Source organism: Megalops cyprinoides, chromosome 6 (genome assembly GCF_013368585.1).
Source record: "Megalops cyprinoides isolate fMegCyp1 chromosome 6, fMegCyp1.pri, whole genome shotgun sequence".
Taxonomy (NCBI): Eukaryota; Metazoa; Chordata; class Actinopteri; order Elopiformes; family Megalopidae; genus Megalops; species Megalops cyprinoides.
The window spans coordinates 19,104,036-19,123,998 of NC_050588.1; the positions used below are offsets into that span (position 1 = coordinate 19,104,036).

Below are 19,963 nucleotides of genomic sequence, written 5' to 3' on the forward strand. Positions count from 1 at the left end.
AGTGGGGAATACAATACCTGTAACAGCGCTGTTATTTAGTTACTATGCAAGTGAGTGCCTCACACTTTTACATGTCATATCTGGAGATTTACTTAAAGTAAGTAAATTACCTTACTGAGGTTGAGCAAACATCAGCACCTTACTCTTGCTTGGAATTTAAGACAGCTACTGGAAACAAGCCATTTTCTGTAACCACTGTAATGGACCAACACATGCTCTGCGTATGACGAGCCCAGGGTAAAGGGCTTGCTGGCAATCTCAAGGATGAGCCTCCCCAAAGCCAAGGGATTGTGTCAGTCAGAGGTTACTGTATACTGTCTCCATTCCAGCTGAGCTCTGATTGAAAGATACTTGTAAATGCAGTCACATAACCAAGCCAATATCAGATCAATAATGTGTCAGCCCTACAATGGGACACCATGTTCTGTTAACAGCTGGTAGCACATATACATGTTATGTTCACTGTAGAATATTTGAGAAGAAGGGCATGGGGCTGATGTTCCTTGTAGGATTTGAACCCACAGCCCTAGTGGCCAGAATGCAGTGCATTGCTTGCTAAGCCACATGAATGCTCACCTGTTTTGTAGGACAGTGAGGGGAAAGTATGTCTTGTAAAAGAACATACTCATCTCATGTCTGAGTGTACACGAGACAGCAGGGCAGAAAATCATACCTATCTAAAGGGTCTGATTTAGTTGCAACATCCCTGTTCATTTCCAGACAAGTTTCCTGTTTTTGACTTATGTAACATTTAGACATTTGACAAATGCTCTTATCCAGAGCGAATCACAAAGCAAAGGTACAAAAATGCATATGAAAAGGACAAAAGAACGAAAGAACAACCTAAGCAGCTCTAGAAATGGTAGCATCACACATTCAGTCAGTTACTCTTTGAGGGAGTGATCAGCTCCCCTAAAGTAACAACACCATCTTTGTTCTTCTACTAGATGGTGGAAAATGCACAAGTAAGTGGAGCCGTAGATAGATGTCTATTACTAGATGGCAGGAATTCCAATACTGGCTTGGGTGACAAAAAAAAATGCAGTAACAAAATGTTTGATTCTGTGTCTGTGAGCAAACACTGGACTCCAAGTTTATCACAAGTGCATCAGTGTATAGAAACAAAACTAAAGCGGCACGCTGTTATTGTCTGGGACTAAAAAATCCCACCAAAACGTTAGTGCTTGCTCTTGGGCACCTTTTCACATTTGAGTGAATGAAACATATTTTTGTTATGGATGTTGGTATTTATCTTATTTCTTTAGGTGGAATTTTTTAGTCCTAGACAGTAGCAGGTAGTTATGGAGGGCTTTCTAACGGCAGCACTCATTGCTTGGTGGATCAGAGCAGAAATGATCAAACCAACATGGTACAGCCAGAGGTGAAGTCCACCACTAGGGGGAGCAGTTGGAGTAGAACATTCTAGAAGCATGGCTGTCACAAAAATGCAACAAAATGTAAAACAAGTCTAACATGCCCTCAATAAAGAAAGAAAGAGGAACTATGAAGCACAGGAAATTGAAGTACTTGAAGCACTTATCATTTCTACAGAACAATAAAACCAAATTTACACTTTATACATTTTAAGCAATTAAATTACAGATACAAAAATGACCTTGATTAAGCTGGTTTAATGACCTTTGAGTGCTGTCACAGTTGATACTATTATGAGAGAACAGCTGTTTCATTGCAGAATCTCATTTTATATTCCTGCTCTCTTGAATGTGATGTTCAGCTATTGAGCAAAGTCAGACTTGTACAGTTCTATAGATCATGCTCTCTCTACATGCCCACCACAGTCATTTCAATGTGAATCATTCCTCAGTGCAATCAGAACTTTGCTGGCTGCTGGTTTACCAGTTTTCAAAAGGCTCTTAATTGATAAATACTTTCATGCATACCCTGTGGATATTTGTGAAAGGCCTGTTCTCCAGTCTGTTCCAGCTTCTTAAGTAAACCAAGGATAGTACAAAATCCCCACATGGCCTCTTTAAATTTATTTCTGTCTGTGCCAAGGCACACCAGCATTAAGAGCCCAACTTCCCTGTGTTGACAACCAATAATAATAATAATAATAATAATAATCGTCATCATCATCATCATCATCATCATCATGCATTTAAATTGTGCCCTTCTCAAATCCCTGAATGAAGCAGGGCTGGTCATTCAGTTTAACCAAAGACCAGTGCAGCCAGGCTGTTCTTGCCTAAAAGGACAGGTCCTTCCCAAGCTTCAGTAAACTGTGTGCAGTGGTCAGACGAGACTGCGCTGTGCTATTTACACAACCATTTTTGCACACAGAATCAGCTGAGACCATGACCCTCCCTTTCTCTGAGACCAGCATATCGAGGGCCGTGGAGTTTTTCAACCTGGTGGCTTCAAAATGCGATTAAACAAGAAATGTTTTCTGGTCAGTGTGATCTGCCATTTTTTCAGCTGGCAAAAAGTAAAAAGTAAAAATGAAAATAATTTAATATCAAGTGCCAACATTACTGATGCCCAAAAATAGTCAAACCTCTAAGATCTGTACAGAAATTGTCCCATCTATAGTTTCTTATGTGCTACCATGATAAAAATGAAGGATGATCCTCTCACTTTCTGCATACTAAATCAATAACCCAACAACCTGCACTTGTGCAGGAGTTCTGGAAAATTTCATTTTGCTCCTTAATGAATGTTAATTAATCTGGGTCACAGTCTTATTGGGGAAAGCTGTCCTCCTGGTCCTGGTCCTCCATTGTTGTCTATTGTGACAGATTGTGTTCATCAGTGCAACATTTCAAATGGATCTTCTCATTCTGAACATGTACACTGGCTGGTATTTGGGTCATACACGCATAAACACACACACACACACACACACACACACACACACGCATATGCACACACACACACACACACACACACAATGAATGCCGTCAGTATCATGCTACAAGATTCTCCTTCCAACTTGTTGAGCAAGAATTATGGATTTTTGGGCATCTTGCATTTGAAGGTTCTACATGCAGGAGCTACATAATCTGCTAAGTGTGGTTACCTAGATATCAGGCTTCCATGTTTTCATAATACAGATGATCGTATTGTTTTGCCTTACTTGTAAGGACTGTCATGCTTTAAAAGGATATTTCAGGACAATACATGAAATTGGAAATTGCCTTCTCCTGTGGACAACTCAATCGTCAATTGTAATAAAATTGTATGATCAGAACCCAGTAAATCTAAACCCTCAGTTATGTCCTCTTAATACATCTCCTTCATGTCCTCTTAATCCCACTACCACCTGTTCCCTTAGTGCATGTACCAATGCCCCAAGGTCCTCTTTATGCACGTGCCCACATTTGCACAGGCACTTCAGGAATGGAGTTTTACACTATGGTTTGATGATAGTCACCAGTTTCCACCTGCCTGTTTGCAGGTAAGGTAGAATGTAAATCTTTGATCTATTACAAGTATTACAGATGTAAGGAGGATGTGCCTATTCGGAGATAACCATTTTGCTGTGCTGACCCTATTTTATTCCTTATGCAGCATTTTCAGTTTATGCTTGAACTTGTTGCCGCTTTGTACTTGACATGGATTAGAGATGAGGGTTACAGTTTTGGTCATAGTTTTGGCTCTGTAGCATGGTCCCTCCTGTTGTCAGACTGCAAACACACATTCTTAGCCATCTTTCTTGGCATTTGGGGAAGCATTCATGAGATTAAGATTTTTGAATTCCCATGCATTTATATGTAATGACCACTAGATGGAAGGCTTTTATCTTACATTTTGTCACCCTAAGACAAATGCAGGACTGAGGTACAAACTGATAGATCTCAGATAATTAGAAGAATAGTAATTCACTGCCTAAATAAAGCTTCATACTGTTATTTTGGATGTGGATGTGTTAAATTACAGAAATGTATTAGCATTACTGACAACAGTAACATTATAACAATGTTATGTATTAGCTGAGAAGAAGAGAGGCTGCTTGGTAGGATAATTTGGTTTTTCTGACTGCATTTATAGCTTTTCTGTGACATTAAGGAAATAAACAGATATTGGATCCATGTTGCTTATAGCATTAGTGTTCTTCAGTCAACAGTTCTCATCACTTCTACAATTCCTGCAACTGAGATAGTGATTACTTTAGGTCTTGTAATGGGACTGAACTTTCAGGGGCCTGGAAACAGCAGAGCCTCACTGCCTCTACTGATGTTCCGCACAGTTAGAAACAGGCCGTGCTCTCAGATGGACAAGTATTTCGAGCAGTTTTTTTGTCTGCCCCTGTGTGTCATGAGTGTCTTGAATGAGAATTGCAGTGCAACTGGTGGCACCAGTGAAAAAATCATAAATTTTTACTACAAGTCTTTCAATATCCTCAGAACAGTTCTGCTCTGGTTTGATGTGAGGTTAAGTTTGCAGGGAGTAGCTCTCAGATGCACACAGTAGTATTTCCACCCTGTTTTTCAGATATTAAGGAAGAAGGCAGTTGATTGACAAGGTGAAGTATCTTAACAGTTCACATTCCATGCATGCATATGTCCAAAGTCCAAAGGCACTTTTTCGCCTTTGCAACTGATCCTGGATCTGAGTCAGCATTTTACAATCAGTGGTTGGAATTAGGATCAAGTATGTGCAAGATGATCTTGCATCTGGCCTTTAGCAACATCTGTTGCTAGGGGCCAAATGGACATGGTGCCATCTGTCCTGTGAGAGTTGGATCTATCCCAGCATGCCCTTACCCTACCTATTAGTTTCAGAGCACACATTTGACAGGTTATATTTTTCTGCTGGCCTACACAGGATAATCCCTCCCTACTATATAATTACAATGAAAATTGGGCATATCCCACCCAATTTGAGCTGTGGCATCCACCTGATTTAATCTGACCCTGATCACAACGACTGTACTCTGTGAGCAAACAGTGTGGCTCAGTTCCATTGTTCTTTCCCCTCTCTCTTTACAGGTCCAAACTGCTCATGGTACCTGAGCTAAACCAGATTCCCAGATTTCCTGTCCCTTCTCTCTCCCTGTCCCTAATTAATCCTGTGTTCTGTTTTATAATTACGTCACCCTGATATGTCACCCCCCCAATATTTTACCCTCAGGGGTGTGTTCCAGTGATTGTTTGGAATCTTGGAAGGTTGGTGAATGCTAGCCTTCCACACAAACACAAACAGAAAACAGAATACAGGACAATCACACTCAACAAACAAGCTGTGCTGTGGCCAAGCACAACTGTGCCCTTCAGCAGCATTTTTCGATCCCAAAGGCATCTCACGAAAGAGACATTGTGCCATGGAGGGCAGGAGGGTTGCAAAGTGTCCTTGGGAGACATAAAAGTAAAGGACTAGGACAAGCAAGGGTGGAAGAGAGGGAAGAGACAGACAGTAAGACAAGACTGTGGATATCATCACAAGCAATTAGCCCTGTGTGTCTTCACAAGTAGGTGCAAATGAAGACCTGATCATAAACACACAAACTCACAGACACAGAAAATACAGATGTTGTTTTCTTTTCTTTTTTGACAGAACAAGTCCATCAGGGCCGGTAACCCACAGATCAACCAGGGTAATGGAAACATTAGTGGCCATAAAGGGATGTGATACTGGGTGCTTATTACTCTGTAATTTCCTGTGGATTGTTCCCCTGTGCCGCATTATTGCTTTGCTACTGCCCTATGATAGCCTTGTAACCACTTTCTAACTGCTGTGTAACTGCTCTGAAAGTGAAATAGCTTTACTGTGTCACGTGCAGGACACGCCATGGACTGTGTTGAGTAACGGATCTCAGACCAGTGTTCAGCAAGAACAAAACCAAAACTGAGTGCTCTGAAACGCAGGATACAAACCTTAAAGGTACATAAAACAGCCCTGTATTACATTACATACATTTTTAGATGTAAACGTATCACAATGAGAGTGTTATTCTTATTTCTTTTTTGAAATTCTTTTTCATATTTCATTTAAACTCAAATTGATTTCAACGCATCTTTGTATTTTTGAGATTGCACGTTTATACAGCCTGTTTGAGACAGTGCATAGTTTGTCATAGGCAGGTATTGCGTCTTGAAGGAACTATGGATGTGTGATGTCAGTCACATGGTATCATTTCAGGAAGAGATTGGCTGTTCTGCAGCAAGAGCTGAGAGGACGTTTGGGTAAGAAACAGCTGGTGCAGTACAAGGCAGGGAAAAAAACAACATAAGGACAAATTTGCTGTCTTTTTAACACTACTGAAAAAGTGACAAGCTTGCGAAATCTGATGAAATCTGACAAGCTTGCGAAATGTGAAAATGGCAGCTCCAGCGCTGTATGTGCATAAGCTACCTTGATGTGGAGCTGTGCAGCACCATTCACACACACCCTGCTTTACTGCCAGTGCAGAGAGAAAGGCGGGCTTGTTCTCGGAGACTCGCATGGGCCTGGACGTTTCAGCAGTCCCCTAAAAACAATATTTAATTCTTCTCTGCTGGTTGTTGTTTTTAACATACCATATCTGAGGCAGCTTCAGTATATGTTTTATATGATCGTTACCGAGATGCCTTACTATCCAGAACTGGAGAAGCAGTGAAAACATAGTACAAAATTAATGTATCAGCATAATGAAAACAGTCCTGATACTAATAAAGGCCTGATCTCTTCAACCTGCTCACGATAGAGGAACATGTAAAAACAAATGACAAATTAAAAAGATCCTGTATGGGCCGTAGTATCTGTAGCAAAAATATATGCACAAATATCCGCAAAACACATCTCTCTTTTCACAGATAGTTGTTCTTATATGAGATGGCTTGCTTATTAAGATGTCAGGATATCATCTCAGCCATGTAGGTCAGGATATAACTTTAGCTGTGTGGATGTCATAAAGCCCTTCAACCTGAAGTGAACCTGATGGGACCCGAAGAAACATGTCGGATTCGGGCTGCTTGTAGTTGGATTGGAAAGTTGGATTGGACTCAACATTTCTGGATATCAAGTTTTGAATGTACTGCATCCTAAAATCTAAAGTCTCATTTTGAATGAATGACATATGCACAAAGGAAACGAACTTTTTCAAGCCTACCAAACATTTTGAACTTGAATGGAGGATTAATTCATTTATTATTTAAACAGGAAGAACTTAATTTTCGCCAAAGTGCCTTATGTTTTCCTGAAGAGGACTGCTTGTTTTGTTGAACTGAGCATAATTATTCCATTTTTATTTGTTTCCTTGGACGTTATTCACTGTATAGTGCACTGCTTGCCCAACAAGAACAGTCTATATTGTGCTCACTTGTTAAGGTGCTGAACATTAAATACTATGGGATTTTAACATTTTGATATATGTAAGCTGTTGAATGTGATTTCATAGCCTGTTTGGTAATTACTAGCATTTTCATGCTAAAGCCCCCTACCCCTGTCAAGTTGGGTTCAGGGCAGGTCAGAAAACAGATAAAGTTATCATCTTCAGGCTGAGTTTGGTTTGGATATTAAAGCATGCGGAATGGGTCATGCTCAGGTTTCAGTGTCAGGCCCATGCAGAATATATGTCAGAATATAAATTTAGCTGTGCATATGTCAGAATATAACATCAGATCAGGGGCAGTGAGGAATGCACTTTGGCACCCTGTAAACCTAAAACCTGAGGTACTGTGATGATTGATCTCCCACTGTCCTGGGCCTCCTTGGTTTGTACAAACACACTCCCGCCTTTGTTTGGAGTGATTCAAAACAGCATAACAGCCAGGGTCCGAATGTACACCCTCAGTGCTAACAGCAAACTCCAGCAAACCCCCGCACGCATACACCCCACCCCACCAAGAAAAAAAAAACTACCTCCTTTTATCATACCCACACAATCTCTTTCTCACTCTCCTCTCTAGAAGATATGTTCAGGTTCAGCACAGATGTTGTGCATTTTTTGCCAGTGGAGATCCTCTGGAATGTGGTGTGTTTTTAGCACACACAAGCGCTCCAGGTTAGGAGAACCATGCACAGCAAATTAGGTCATCATTCGCTCCTGCAGATGTTCCCTTACAAATTCCATGCAGTCTTTTTGATTTAAACAACTTTGTTTGGGATCATGGGCTCCACTCAGCATGATTTCAGAAAGTGGAAGAAAATGTCCCCCATCCCCTCTGTTGTGTCATAAACTGCCCCTCCCAGACTTTTGTGATGTCCCCTCCGGGAATATGCTGAGCTCTCCTGCCGCACATGGCTCATGTTTTCTTTGATTTGGATTTCATCCTGTTACTTACCATCCACAAAGCCTTCCTTACTTACCCACTTACTCTGCCTAGCCTGAACACTAACAGGCTTTTTCAGAACATCTCAGGACATCCTCACAGAGGAGCTGTACCACATCCAATTCCCCTTTTTAATGTGCTTGATTGTACTTGATGTGATTGCATTACCATTGAAATGTAAGACTGCTATATAGATATATGTCTCATCTCCAGCCTCTGTCATATTAATACAATTTATTGTAACACATTTTTTTCTTCAGAATTAAAATGGTTTAATATGCAATATGCATGGGAATCAGGTACAGATGGGTGGTCTTTATTGGCCAACTGTGGCGCTTGGGAATCAGTTGCTTTTTCCAATATGACTGAGAAACTGCTCTTCATTCTACACCATATTTCCTGATGTTTTTAGGCTTAATGTCATCCATCTTCTGATATTAAACTCAAACAATATATATTTATATTGTGAAATGACAGTGTTGCTGGTAAGAAACAAATGAATGCTTCAGATCATCAGAATTTTCTTAAAATGATATCACACCATTTCCCTGTGTGTGTGTGTCAGTCTGTGTGTGATGTTTAATAGCCATAAAATATTGAGAATTTGTGCTCTCTTTAGCGTGTTTGGTACTCTGCATGTTACTCCACAGTGGTGCATTAAAGTTACTGATCTACAGTTACTGATAGTTACTGCAATGGAACAGGTTACAAACGCGTGTTGTCTTCTGGCACGTCTAATTATTATGCAGATGTGAGAGAGGCAGGGAATCTCAAAGAGAGACTGTGCTTTGTTTAAACTGGGCATCTTTGGTTTCTTTGGTGTGTGTGTTTGTGGTTTGTGTACATGTGAGTGTATGAGTGGTGGGGGTGTGGTATGTGTGTATCAGTCATAAACAGGTGATAAAGCGTTAGGGTCTAAAAACAGATCATAATGACACCTTGTTACATGGTGGTCTGGGATGGAGGGTGGAAACACAGTCACATATTGTTTGTTGTGTTGTGAGGTGCCAGGGTGTGGTGGTGCCAAACCCCGGTCAGGAATCAGTCTGGTAATGAAGAGCCATCGACTTTCCCACAATGGCCACAGTGTCAGACTGGGTCTGTGTGAATGCCTAATGAACTCACCTCAGCCACTGGTTGTTACCTCCATCATAACACACCACCCCCATCACATACCTGACCCAGACAGAAAAGAGGCAAAGTGTCAGTTTTCCCAGAATGCATTAGGTAACAGGTGATAAAAACATTAGGGTCTAAAAACAGGTCATGAGTTACCACTCTGACTGCTGAGGTTTATTCCACCCTGTGTTGCACATCGAAGACTGTGCAACACTGGGAAGCTGAAACAAAAACATAAATTCATACATTTTACAGCCAACAAATTTGCAGTGTTCCATTTAATGTATTTTGATTGAATGTCCCACATTTACAAACAATGTTAAATTTGAATCAACTTTGAGTCTGGGTTTTCCAGCTTTCATAAGCATAGGTATGATAATGCTGTTCAGAGTGCTGTATTTTCCACTCAATGCTAAAAGTGTAAAACTGATCCATGCCCTCCAGCCTTCATAAGAGTAGATGTGAGAATGCTGTTTAGGTCACTGTATTTTCCTCTCAATTGTCAATCATGCAAAAAGATTACATTGAAGGAAAAATGCAAAGCTGATCCTGGGTCAGTACTTAGAGTCAGAACCGATGTTCTACTGAAGGACAGGGTTTGTCTTCAGAATCATATTAGCTTTCTGACATTAGGATGCATCCAGTGAAAGTGAACAGCTCACTGACTCTGCCCACACACAACTAGCAAGCACTGTGGGTGCATACCAGAAACACTAGTGAGCTGAACTAACATGAAAAGGGGTATAATGAGCCAGCCAGGTTGCAAATCTACAGTGGAAAAAAGGGAATAATGAGCCAGTTTTGTTCCGGCTAACAGTAAAAATGGGATACAAATCACTAAAATTCATTAACAAAGAACCCCACCCCCTTCATATTAACCAAAACATTACATATGGCTATAATAGAGAAATAATATGTTAGTTCTGAATTTTCATAATAAAAAGCATGTTCTTATTTTATGAGAGGGAATTAAATTAATACTGATTCTTGCTTCTCATCTGGACCCTAAACTTAGCCCTTTTTCAGATCAATATTGGAGGTGAATAACAAGCAAAAGAAACATTAACACTAAGACATTAACAGTAACACAAACACAAAAAAGTCCAATCGAACATACAGTAGCACAGGCTAATCAATCAATCAATCAATCAATCAAATAAGCACCACCTAATTCAATGCAGAATAAATCCCCTAATTCTCTCTTTGTGTGATCAGTATGTTGTGAATCTGTACTAGGCAGAATTTGCATGTTTCTGTGAAATATCACCAGCCACCAGGTGTAGAGATTGAAATCTAAACAGTGGTTTTAATGAACATGAAAGCAGACATGACATCATTGGTGGACTTGTGTCATCACTCCTTTACCTGTCAGCTGGACTGCTTATCATTATATGTCACAGTTTTTGACAAGGTATTTGGATATAATACAGTCCTTGAGTGTTGATTTTATTTGAACAGTGTGTATGTGAAGGTATGTCTTTATCTTTGTTTGATTTAGTACAAGTAGGTGAGTGAACATTTTCACAAGCTTTGGGTTTGCATCAGTGATCAAAGAAATATAGCACTTTTACTGGTAAACTAATTGTAATTGCATCTGAATCCAGAACATTTCTATAAAATACATGTGTCTACCCTTGGTTCACCTGAGGAGAAAAAAGTACTACTGACATACATACACAACTGTAATGCACTCAGCAAGTCACAATCCACAGCATTGTAGGAGTAAGTCAGAATCTAAACCCATGAGGTCTGACTTAGGGACTCGCTTATTTGAAAATTGCAGGCAGGTTTGATAGCTTACAGCCACTTTGTGAAACTAACAGCATTGTGGGAAATTGGGTAAACACTGAGTTAATTAGCCACTAGTGTTAAATAAAGAGAGCCATTGTATTTGAGCTTGGTGGTTAGCAATAATGACATTTTAGGGGAGTGTGTGAGCTGTGGGTTGTGTTTGTGTGTGGGGAGATGTAATTAAAACCAAATGCTCTGTTTCTGTGAAGTAAAGAAACACTGACAACAACATGCATGCCATGCCACAAGCTAACGTAGGAGTAAAGATCATGGTGAGGTGTATTGCTGTCATAACTGTGGTCAGGCATCCATCCGCCCACAACCATTCACTCAAGAATCCATCCTCACATTTCCTCAATGTTTTAGCCTGGCACCAATCTATTTCCCCCCATGCTGGTCTCTGAATGACCGACATTCCAAAGTAAAAATGGGAAATGGATTCTTTTCTGTTTTGAAGACATTATTTAACAAATGCAGTCCTTTTCTCTGCAATCAGAATGTGATAAATTGATCAGACTAATGGGATTGATGCATTGATTTCCAATGAATGGTTCCAATGTACATGTCTGTTGCTGGCATTGCAATTAAAAGGTACAGTATTAAGGTTATTTATTTAAGTTATTTAAGTATTAAGGTAGTATTAAGGTTCGTAATGTTCTTACATAAAGCCTCAGCTGTACTGATGACAGGGAGACAGAGAGAATAAAGGTTGTTAATATGCTTACCAGATACTCATGAGTCAATAGTATCATAGTGAATGGTACAACAGTCATGGTTAATCTATAGTTTGAACCCAGAACCAAGAACCCCAGAATCTAGAGTGCTAACCGCCACACCACATGCTGAGAATGTCATGAACAGATGTTGTATTTGCTCCTCCAAGTGGCTTGAGGGTGACAGCAGGGGTACCCAAAATCTCTGAGTGCAGTTCTGAATGCTCCAAAGTCATTAATCAATAGATCAATGTTATGAATGGCAGTGGGTAGTCATTAGAAATACAAATGATTGAATTACATTTACATTTTTATTATTTTCCAATCTACATCTTTATTGTATGATGTCAGCTTTAGTTTCAGTAGATCAACTCTGTTGCTAGACTGTTATGACCAAAAAAACCCTATAATTATTAATATTAAATAGTATTTAGTACCCATCTCTATGAGTTGTAAGTAAAAGGACAGAAAGACAGAAAAGAACTGTTCTCTGAACTGAGAACTCAGAGTCTTCCTTAAAATGAATGACATTCTAATGTGCAGTGTGATAAATAGCTAGTCCTGTACAGTAGATAGCTATGATTTTCCCCAACAACAGAAGGAATGGATTTGATTCAACAGAGCTGACAGCGCTGCTTATCTGATGCTGATCACAGATGTTTCAAGGGCTGAAAGATGAGGAGCCTGGTGAAAATGATCTCCCTGGAAACAGCAGAATTAAAGCCACAGTATGGCAAAAAGTACTGAAGTGTGGACTCCCAATATACTGGAGTAAGAAACTTGTTTTTACCTTGGTCACCTTAAATGATGAGCAACTAGGGCGTAGAATACCTGTTTTATTTGGAATAGCATGCTCATTAAATAAAGAATGCTCTGCTTTCTGAAATCTTTTCACTGATGTACTAAATCTTCCCAATGGCGAATTGCACCATTGGTTCTCATAATATAAACTGTCTTTAAATATCTGTCACACAACTCTGATGAAGTGAGGTTGGAAATCGAATGAGACCTGTTCCATTTTCAAGAGATGTTAAAAGAGGTACAGGGGGGAAGAATGGTAGAGAGAGAGGGAAAGTGAGAGAAAGAAATACATTGATGTGAGAGAAAGAGTAAGAAAGCAGAAAGCAAGAGTGGAGGACAGAGTGAGAGAGTGACATGGAGAGAGGGAATGACAGAAAAAGAGAGGAATGAAAGGTGATGGGGGACCTGTATTGACCCATTTGTGCTGCTGATTGGGGAGTGGGCTGGCTGTCTCATTTGGTCTAGTATGGATAGTGCTACAGGATAGTGGTTTGGGAGGGGCATGCAAATCCTGCCCCAACTCTCTGCCCCTTTGAAAAGGTAGCAGGGAGCTGCTTGTGGTAAGAGAGGCTGCCCAGGGGGTCTTACAGAGAGAGGCTGACCAGCTTAAAGGCTGCTTCTGTCCACAGAGGGCTGCTGTCTGCATTGCTTTTCTTGTGCCACTCTGTCCTGCTCCTGCTCCTTCTTGTTTATATTTTCTCCATCTTACACCACAAGGAATAGCACCAAAGGATGTCAGCGCATGTACTTTAGCTTCATATATCTTTCCTTTCAATCTGAAGATGATATTGATAAAGCCAAGAGAACCCTGAAAGGAACAATGAAATGGTTGGATTAATTTCTTTTGGGCTAAGGTGTTATTTCATATGAAGCAGACTCTCTTTTGACAGACTTCTTTGTCTTCCTGCAGTAGTTTTTTCTTTTTCTCCCAGTCCTCTTTGCAATAAGAGAAGCCAGCTGAAGATGAAAATGAAGATGATTATGGTTTTTCAGTTTGCTTTTTGTTCTGCCTTTGCTGGAATCGTTTTGTCCCTGGGAGATGCCACAGGAAGCTTCTACAACGGACCCAACAGTTACAGCCTGTACAAGTCAGGAGACAGCTCCCACTTCACTGCTGTAAAGCCCACCAGCCGGCACAAGTGAGTTCCCCTCTGATTATCAGCATTAGAGCATCCACTAACACTTCATTCAGCATGGTCCTCTCCCATAGCTGCTCTGAAATGCTAGTAGCGATTAAGAAACTGCAACGGGAATCTGGGGATTGTAGGTTCAAATCTTAGGTGGGGGGACTGATGTGGTACTACACCTGCCCTGAGCTGATTCAATAATATCCAGTAGCATACATCAATAATATGTAAAATGTAATCAATGTAAGACTATCAGCGTAAGACTGGGAAAGTGCATCTGCTAATAAACAAGAATTAAGATGTAAAAAAATAATTTAACACATTGAGGGGTCATGCCAGTATAATCAAACGTAATCAAACCCACTTGCTATAATCTATATTTAACATACCTGTCACATCTAACAACTCCCTTATGTATCAGAATGATTTGACTTAGATTAAAGAACACCTGCTTGGCACAAGTTTTGATGTCATTCCCACTCTAGAGTAACGTGATGAACATATTTCCTAAATCTTTCATGGCACACATGGCAATTATGACAATCAGAACACTGGGATTTTGACAGTTATGGCTGTAATAAACTTTTAGATTCAGAGATCCAGATTCAATTTGGGTACTACTGCCTTTAAGAAGTAAGCATCTGCTTGTACACAGCAAGCATTTATTGCTCTGTCTATCTTTTAAGGGCCATCTATACAATGTGTCTGACCAGACACTCTTTCTGGGTATAATAACATGCTGTAACATGTTTACTTGGAAATTCATTGAAAATTCAAACAGCAGCAGGATGGCCTTAGTGAGCTCTGTAGAGTAGAGCTAATACTGCTACTGAGAGAACTGAGGTTTCTCCTGAGTCAGTCCCTCTTCAGAGTTATGGCTTCTTATCACATAATAAACATGCTGAACAACTATTATTTACGCTGTGTTTACATGACATTTTTCTCTCCCTGATTTAGCTAAGCTGCAGCTGGCATCTTGCACTCACGCAGTTGTAGGTACAGTGATTATCCATACATCTGTCCCAATAGATTACCCTATTGGGTAATCCCCCACAATTAGATTCAGGTTCATGAGGAGGGACATATGTACTGTGAGGACATTCTGCTTCCGTGCTTCCTGTGAATCCAGGAATTAAAAGGCTCAAAACCAAGCACATGCTGCATATTGCTTTACGCATCACATATTACATATCATTTCTACCATAGAGTTCTGAAAGCAGATTGTGCTCTGCTGGTCATTCTCAGGAGGGGAAAAATGCAACCGTCACTTCCTCTTGTCTTCTCTCCTTAGAAACTACTGCGCCTACGTGGTGGAGAAGAAGGTTTCCTGCGTGGTGCAGGCTGGGTCAGCAAGCTACGTGAAGGCTGAGTACAACAAGTGTGCCTGGGGACAGAACTGCCCTTCCCTTATGTGAGTGACACATGTCAATCACCAGCTGGTCTCAGGGGAGCTACCAATAAACCTGATCATAATTGCTAATTGTATTTATAGGTCAACCATGTCATTTAGTGCAGGCTTCTTATTTCATATGGTGGTTTTTAAAGTTAAAGTTGGAAAGCCCCATGTTTTTTTATGTATTGATGGAATTGTTTCCAGAAACACTCTATGAGGAATCTGAAAGAAACATGATACCTTACTATATGTCTTTTAGAAGAATAGGTATCTGAGAATGTAGAAACCATATGTCCCCATTCACAGTTCATTCTACCATATACTCACTCTAAATTCCTAGTGTTTTTAATGGGTAAGTTTCACTTCATGACAAAATAAACCTTGGCAGAGAGATTAACCTACAGTAGTGGTTGACCATTTGTGAGGATAGAATAAATTAACATCTGCATCACTTAAGATGTCTATGCACATAATCCCTTAAATTTTAAAATGGCATCAAACACATCATCACCCAAACGTATGGAATGGCTTGATACTGACCCCTTGTGTCCTTGGTTTGAATTACTCAGAAGTGGCATTGACAACAAGTTACATTAGCCTCTCAGATGGTGAGGGCTTTTGAGATGTTTTTACCTTTTTAATCAGAGGAATATTGTTGTGCTGTTTCAGAAGAGCCAAAATGGTCTCCTCCGTACCCTGCTTCACTCTCCATGATCAGCTGCTTGCCTGTTCTCTGGTGTTCAGTAACACAGAGCACATTAAGCATCTGTGCTCTCAGTTGCTTTGTCAGTTTCACTCAGTGTCTCTTTCCCCCTCCCCCAGGTACCGTATGCTGCACAAGCCCCAGTACAAGGTTGGGTACAAGACAGTCACTGAGCTGGAGTGGCGCTGCTGTCACGGGTACTCTGGACCAAGCTGTGATGTTGGCCCCGCCCCCATGCCTGGCAAGAGCCTCATGCCCCACCCGGGGATGAAAGGTCACCCCTGGTACCAATCCCTGCTGCACCCACCCCAGAAGTCCCTCCCCAGCAGCCCCCAGGGGCCAAAGAAGTCAGTCCCTGGTGGTCACCCCAAGCATAGCCCTGCCCCCACAAAACGCGTGCCTACTGGAGAGAAAAAGCCCACACACTGTAAGTTTCTGTCTGTCTGCACTCACGTTGTGATTCCATATGCATGGCCTCACTGTGGGAAGTTCTGCTGTTTTTTTGCCCTATCAGTCATGACATGATCATTTGTGCTGGTTAAACTGCAATAGAAAGAACAGATGGAAAAAATGCTGTGACAGCACTTTCCTACCGGTGTTGATCCTACTGTCACTCATGAAGAATAGAGAAGATAAGAGCACAAAATCATCGGTACCTCTGTCTCTCCCCCTCATCTCTTTCTCTGCCTTATCTCCCTCTCTCCTCTCTCACCCCTCACTCTCTGCCCCTTCCCTCCCCCTTTCTTTCTCTCTCCTGCTCTCTCTCCCCTTCTCTCTCCCTTTCTTACTCTGTCTCAGCCCAGCAATTGAGCCAGGTGGACGGCGAGCGTCTGAATCGGATAGAGGAGGATGTCCGCCGGCTGTCCCAGCGCCTGCAGACCCTGAGCGGAACGGTGGCAGGGCTGGAGGGCCGTCTGCGCCTGTCCCTGCGTGAGGACGCCAACGCTGCACTCGGTGCCGTGTTCAGCGGCACCACCCCCCTGTCAGAGCCCTCTGTCGGCTTTGGGACTATCCCCGCTGGCACCTTTGATGGTCTAGATGGGGGAGAGGGTTTCCCGGGTTTGGGGGACCTGGTGGGGACAGTGACAGAAGTGAAGGACAAGCTGAAGGCCCAGAGCACCATGCTGGAGGAGGTTCAGAGTATGGTTCTGGGCCATGACGGACAGCTCAAGCACCTGCTGGAGGAGTTGACAGGGAGACCGGCACAAGAGGCCCCCAAAAGCCTCCTGGAGGAGATGCTGAACACCAGGCTGCCTAGGGTTCGGGCTGAGATCCTGGCAGGCCTAGAAACGCAGCTGACGGGGGCGGAGACGCGCTGTCAGGAGCGCCTTGGGGAGGTGCAGCAGCAGTGCCACAGAGAGCTGGTGAACGGGCAGGAGCAGATGCAACTGTCCCTGGACGGGAGCGAGGCAGACCTGCGGAAGGACTTAGGGGTGCTCCAGGCTCAGGTGCAGGACCTGACCATGCTGGGTGACCAGGCGTCCACCCTGGCCCACAGGGTCCTGCAACTAGAGGAGTCTATAAAGGGCCTGACAGAATCTCAGAGGCAGCTGCAGAATGAACTGAGCGGGCAGGCCGAGCACACCGAGACACTGCTGCAGGCACGTCTGGAGGACATAGAGGCCAGGCTCAACGGCACCCAGGAGGGGAGCGGAGAAACCCAGCGGCAGGCTGAGCTGGATGGCTTCGTGGCCCTACTGGAGGGGAAACTGAAGACCCTGGAAGAGCGTCTCATAGAGGTGGTGGATGAGCTGAGCAATGTCACGGCCCCTGCGCTTCTGCACGGGCAGGCGGTGCCGGCGCTGGAGACAGAGGTGGAGTCACTCCGGCAGAGGCTGGAGGTGGACGTGGACAGAGTGCAGAAGCAGCTGGTCGCCCTGGAGCTTCTCTGCTCCTCCTGCTCCAAAGCCCCCGATGCAGAAACAGCGCAGCCACAGGAGTGCTGCGAAGGCGTGGATGTGGGGCTGTCGGGGAAACTGGACTCCCAAATGGCTCAGCTGCAGCAGTTGAACAGCACCCTGCAGGGCTTATTGAAGAGGGTGAGGCAACAGGAGGAGGAGAAGGAGGGCAAAGTCCAGGGTGAAATCACACTGCTGAAGATCAGCTTTAGCTCCGTTAACCACACGCTGACGGCCCTGAAAGACTCTGTCGGCCTATTTGCCCAAGAAGCGAGCCACGCTAACGCCAGCTGGCACCAGCACCAGGACCAACTGGCCGGTGAGGTACAGGGCGTCACACAGCTGGTGGACAGGCAGGGGGCGCTGCTGGGAGCTGGCGAGCGCAGGCTGGCCCAGCTGAAGCGGGAGCTGAGGGGACTGAAGCGCCGTCTGGCCGGGGGACTGCAGGGCTGCCGCAGCACGGCTCAGGATGTCCAGAAGGAGGTGACCGAAATGGACGGCCGTGTCACCCGCGTCGAGGGACAATGCAGCAGCCTTGGGGAGCTGGCCGACCACCTGGAGAGAATTCGGGAGGAGCTGGAGATACAGTCTGATGCCTACCTGTCCCAGGTGAACGGAACTCTCACCGACCACTCTCAACAGCTGGTCGAGCTGAGAGAGGGACTCAAAGAGTGCACTGGGCGGGGCGACCAATAGCCAGACCTGCAGAGACAGTATATGAGGGTTCCCGGCTATATGTACCAGCATGTCTTCAAATGAATACGATTACAGTGGTTGCAGGTATGACACAGTGGTAAAGGAACTGGGCTTGTCTTGATTGTAAGCTTGATTCAGAGATAAGGCATTGCCATTATACCCTTGAGCCAACTGCCATTACTGGATCCTTGAGGCACCTACCCCAATCAGCCCCAGTTACCTACCGCTGTATAAAAGGCCAATATGTCACAAATACATATGAAATGGAAGATGCCTTTCATAAGTAAACAAAAATACAGTGTGTGAGTTTTGCGTGCTTAGTTTGTTTGCTTATGATGTTTTATCTTTTACATTGATTCAAACACATTATATATAGACTTTTATACTGAAGTTTGGCTTTCTGCTGTCTTAAAAATGTCTGTGAAGGACCCAAAGTGCATGGGCTGCAGTGGGTCTCTTCTCTTGGCTGTGGGTCTCACGTTTACTTCATTTTTTTTTAGTTTGTTTCCTTTTCTATTTTAAATACTACATGTGAACATTAAAAGTGCTCAAATATTTTTGTAAAAAGTTTTTTCTGATTTTTGTTAAAAATATTAAAAAAACTCTACAACTCCTTACCAAGGCTCTTTGGATATTTTCATGAATGACTGCTTTTCCTGCTTCAAACATATGTGCCATTCAGCAAATGTTTTTAAGATGTAGATTACTGGTTATTCTGTCTCAGCGAGTGGTGGGTAGTGAGAGGAGTGCTGTTGTGGTTTATTAAAAGAGGGCACTGTTCCCCTGGGGGAAAGGGCTGCACCATACCCTGCACTGGAGACAGAGTTGAGCACTTCATGTTATTCTGTAATTAAGGCCACAGGAAGGGCACAGCAGGGGGTGGTTAACAACAACCCAGAACAACTGGGAGCATGGACAGAACAACCCACTCTGAACATTAAGAGTGACACTGAATGCATATGAGAGAGAGAGGGAGAGAGAGACTATGTGTGCTGAGAATGAGTGTGTGTACTCATATGTGTGTGTGCGCACGTGTGAGAGGAAACTGAGTCAGGTTGGGTTGGGTGGTTTGCTCAATGATCCAGTGGCTGCTAAATGACAAAAATAAATGTTTGTGCATGAATTTCTGTGTGCATGCTTACATGAATGTGCCTTCAAATGTAAGTGTGTGAGTGAGGGAGTGAGTGAGTGAGTGTGTGCCTTCCTTCGGGGAGAGTTCAGTGCTAGAGAGGCCTGTTTGATTATGATAGTGAAGCAGCACTCCCTAATCAGAACTCATGACTGGGTAGTGGCTACATTAAAACCGGACTCACACAGACGTACAGAAATATTAACAAACCAACAAGGTTGTTCTGGAAAGTAATGTTTTACTGGTGTATATGAATGATACAAATTATGATTAAAAAACAGACAGACCTCCAGAATAAAGATGCATACAGGAGTTCATCCATTAAACTGGTACCAAAAGTTTAAATTATACAGGGAAGGTCTTAAATTTAGGGAGACAGACAG

The 19,963-nt window shown here is 42.8% G+C and overlaps 1 protein-coding gene across 1 annotated transcript; it reads left to right on the forward strand.

Annotated features, from left to right (window-relative positions):
• The first annotated feature begins 4,668 nt into the window (after window positions 1-4,668).
• On the forward strand, window positions 4,669-18,451 carry LOC118779016 (EMILIN-3-like). Its single transcript, XM_036530838.1, has 8 exons — window positions 4,669-4,691; window positions 4,950-4,965; window positions 5,515-5,554; window positions 6,038-6,143; window positions 13,567-13,773; window positions 15,053-15,172; window positions 15,977-16,284; window positions 16,656-18,451. Exons 1-8 carry the CDS (start codon window positions 4,669-4,671, stop codon window positions 18,449-18,451), a joined length of 2,616 nt encoding a protein of 871 aa, XP_036386731.1.
• The last annotated feature ends 1,512 nt before the right edge of the window (window positions 18,452-19,963 follow it).

Bases quoted from the DNA above. Each gene is read 5' to 3' on its own strand.
- LOC118779016 (XM_036530838.1), top strand. From the start codon at position 4,669: ATGGACATGGTGCCATCTGTCCT. The intron at 6,144-13,566 runs GTAAGAAACAGC...TTTTTCTCCCAG, and splicing joins AGAGCTGAGAGGACGTTTGG to TCCTCTTTGCAATAAGAGAA. The intron at 13,774-15,052 runs GTGAGTTCCCCT...TTCTCTCCTTAG, and splicing joins AAGCCCACCAGCCGGCACAA to AAACTACTGCGCCTACGTGG.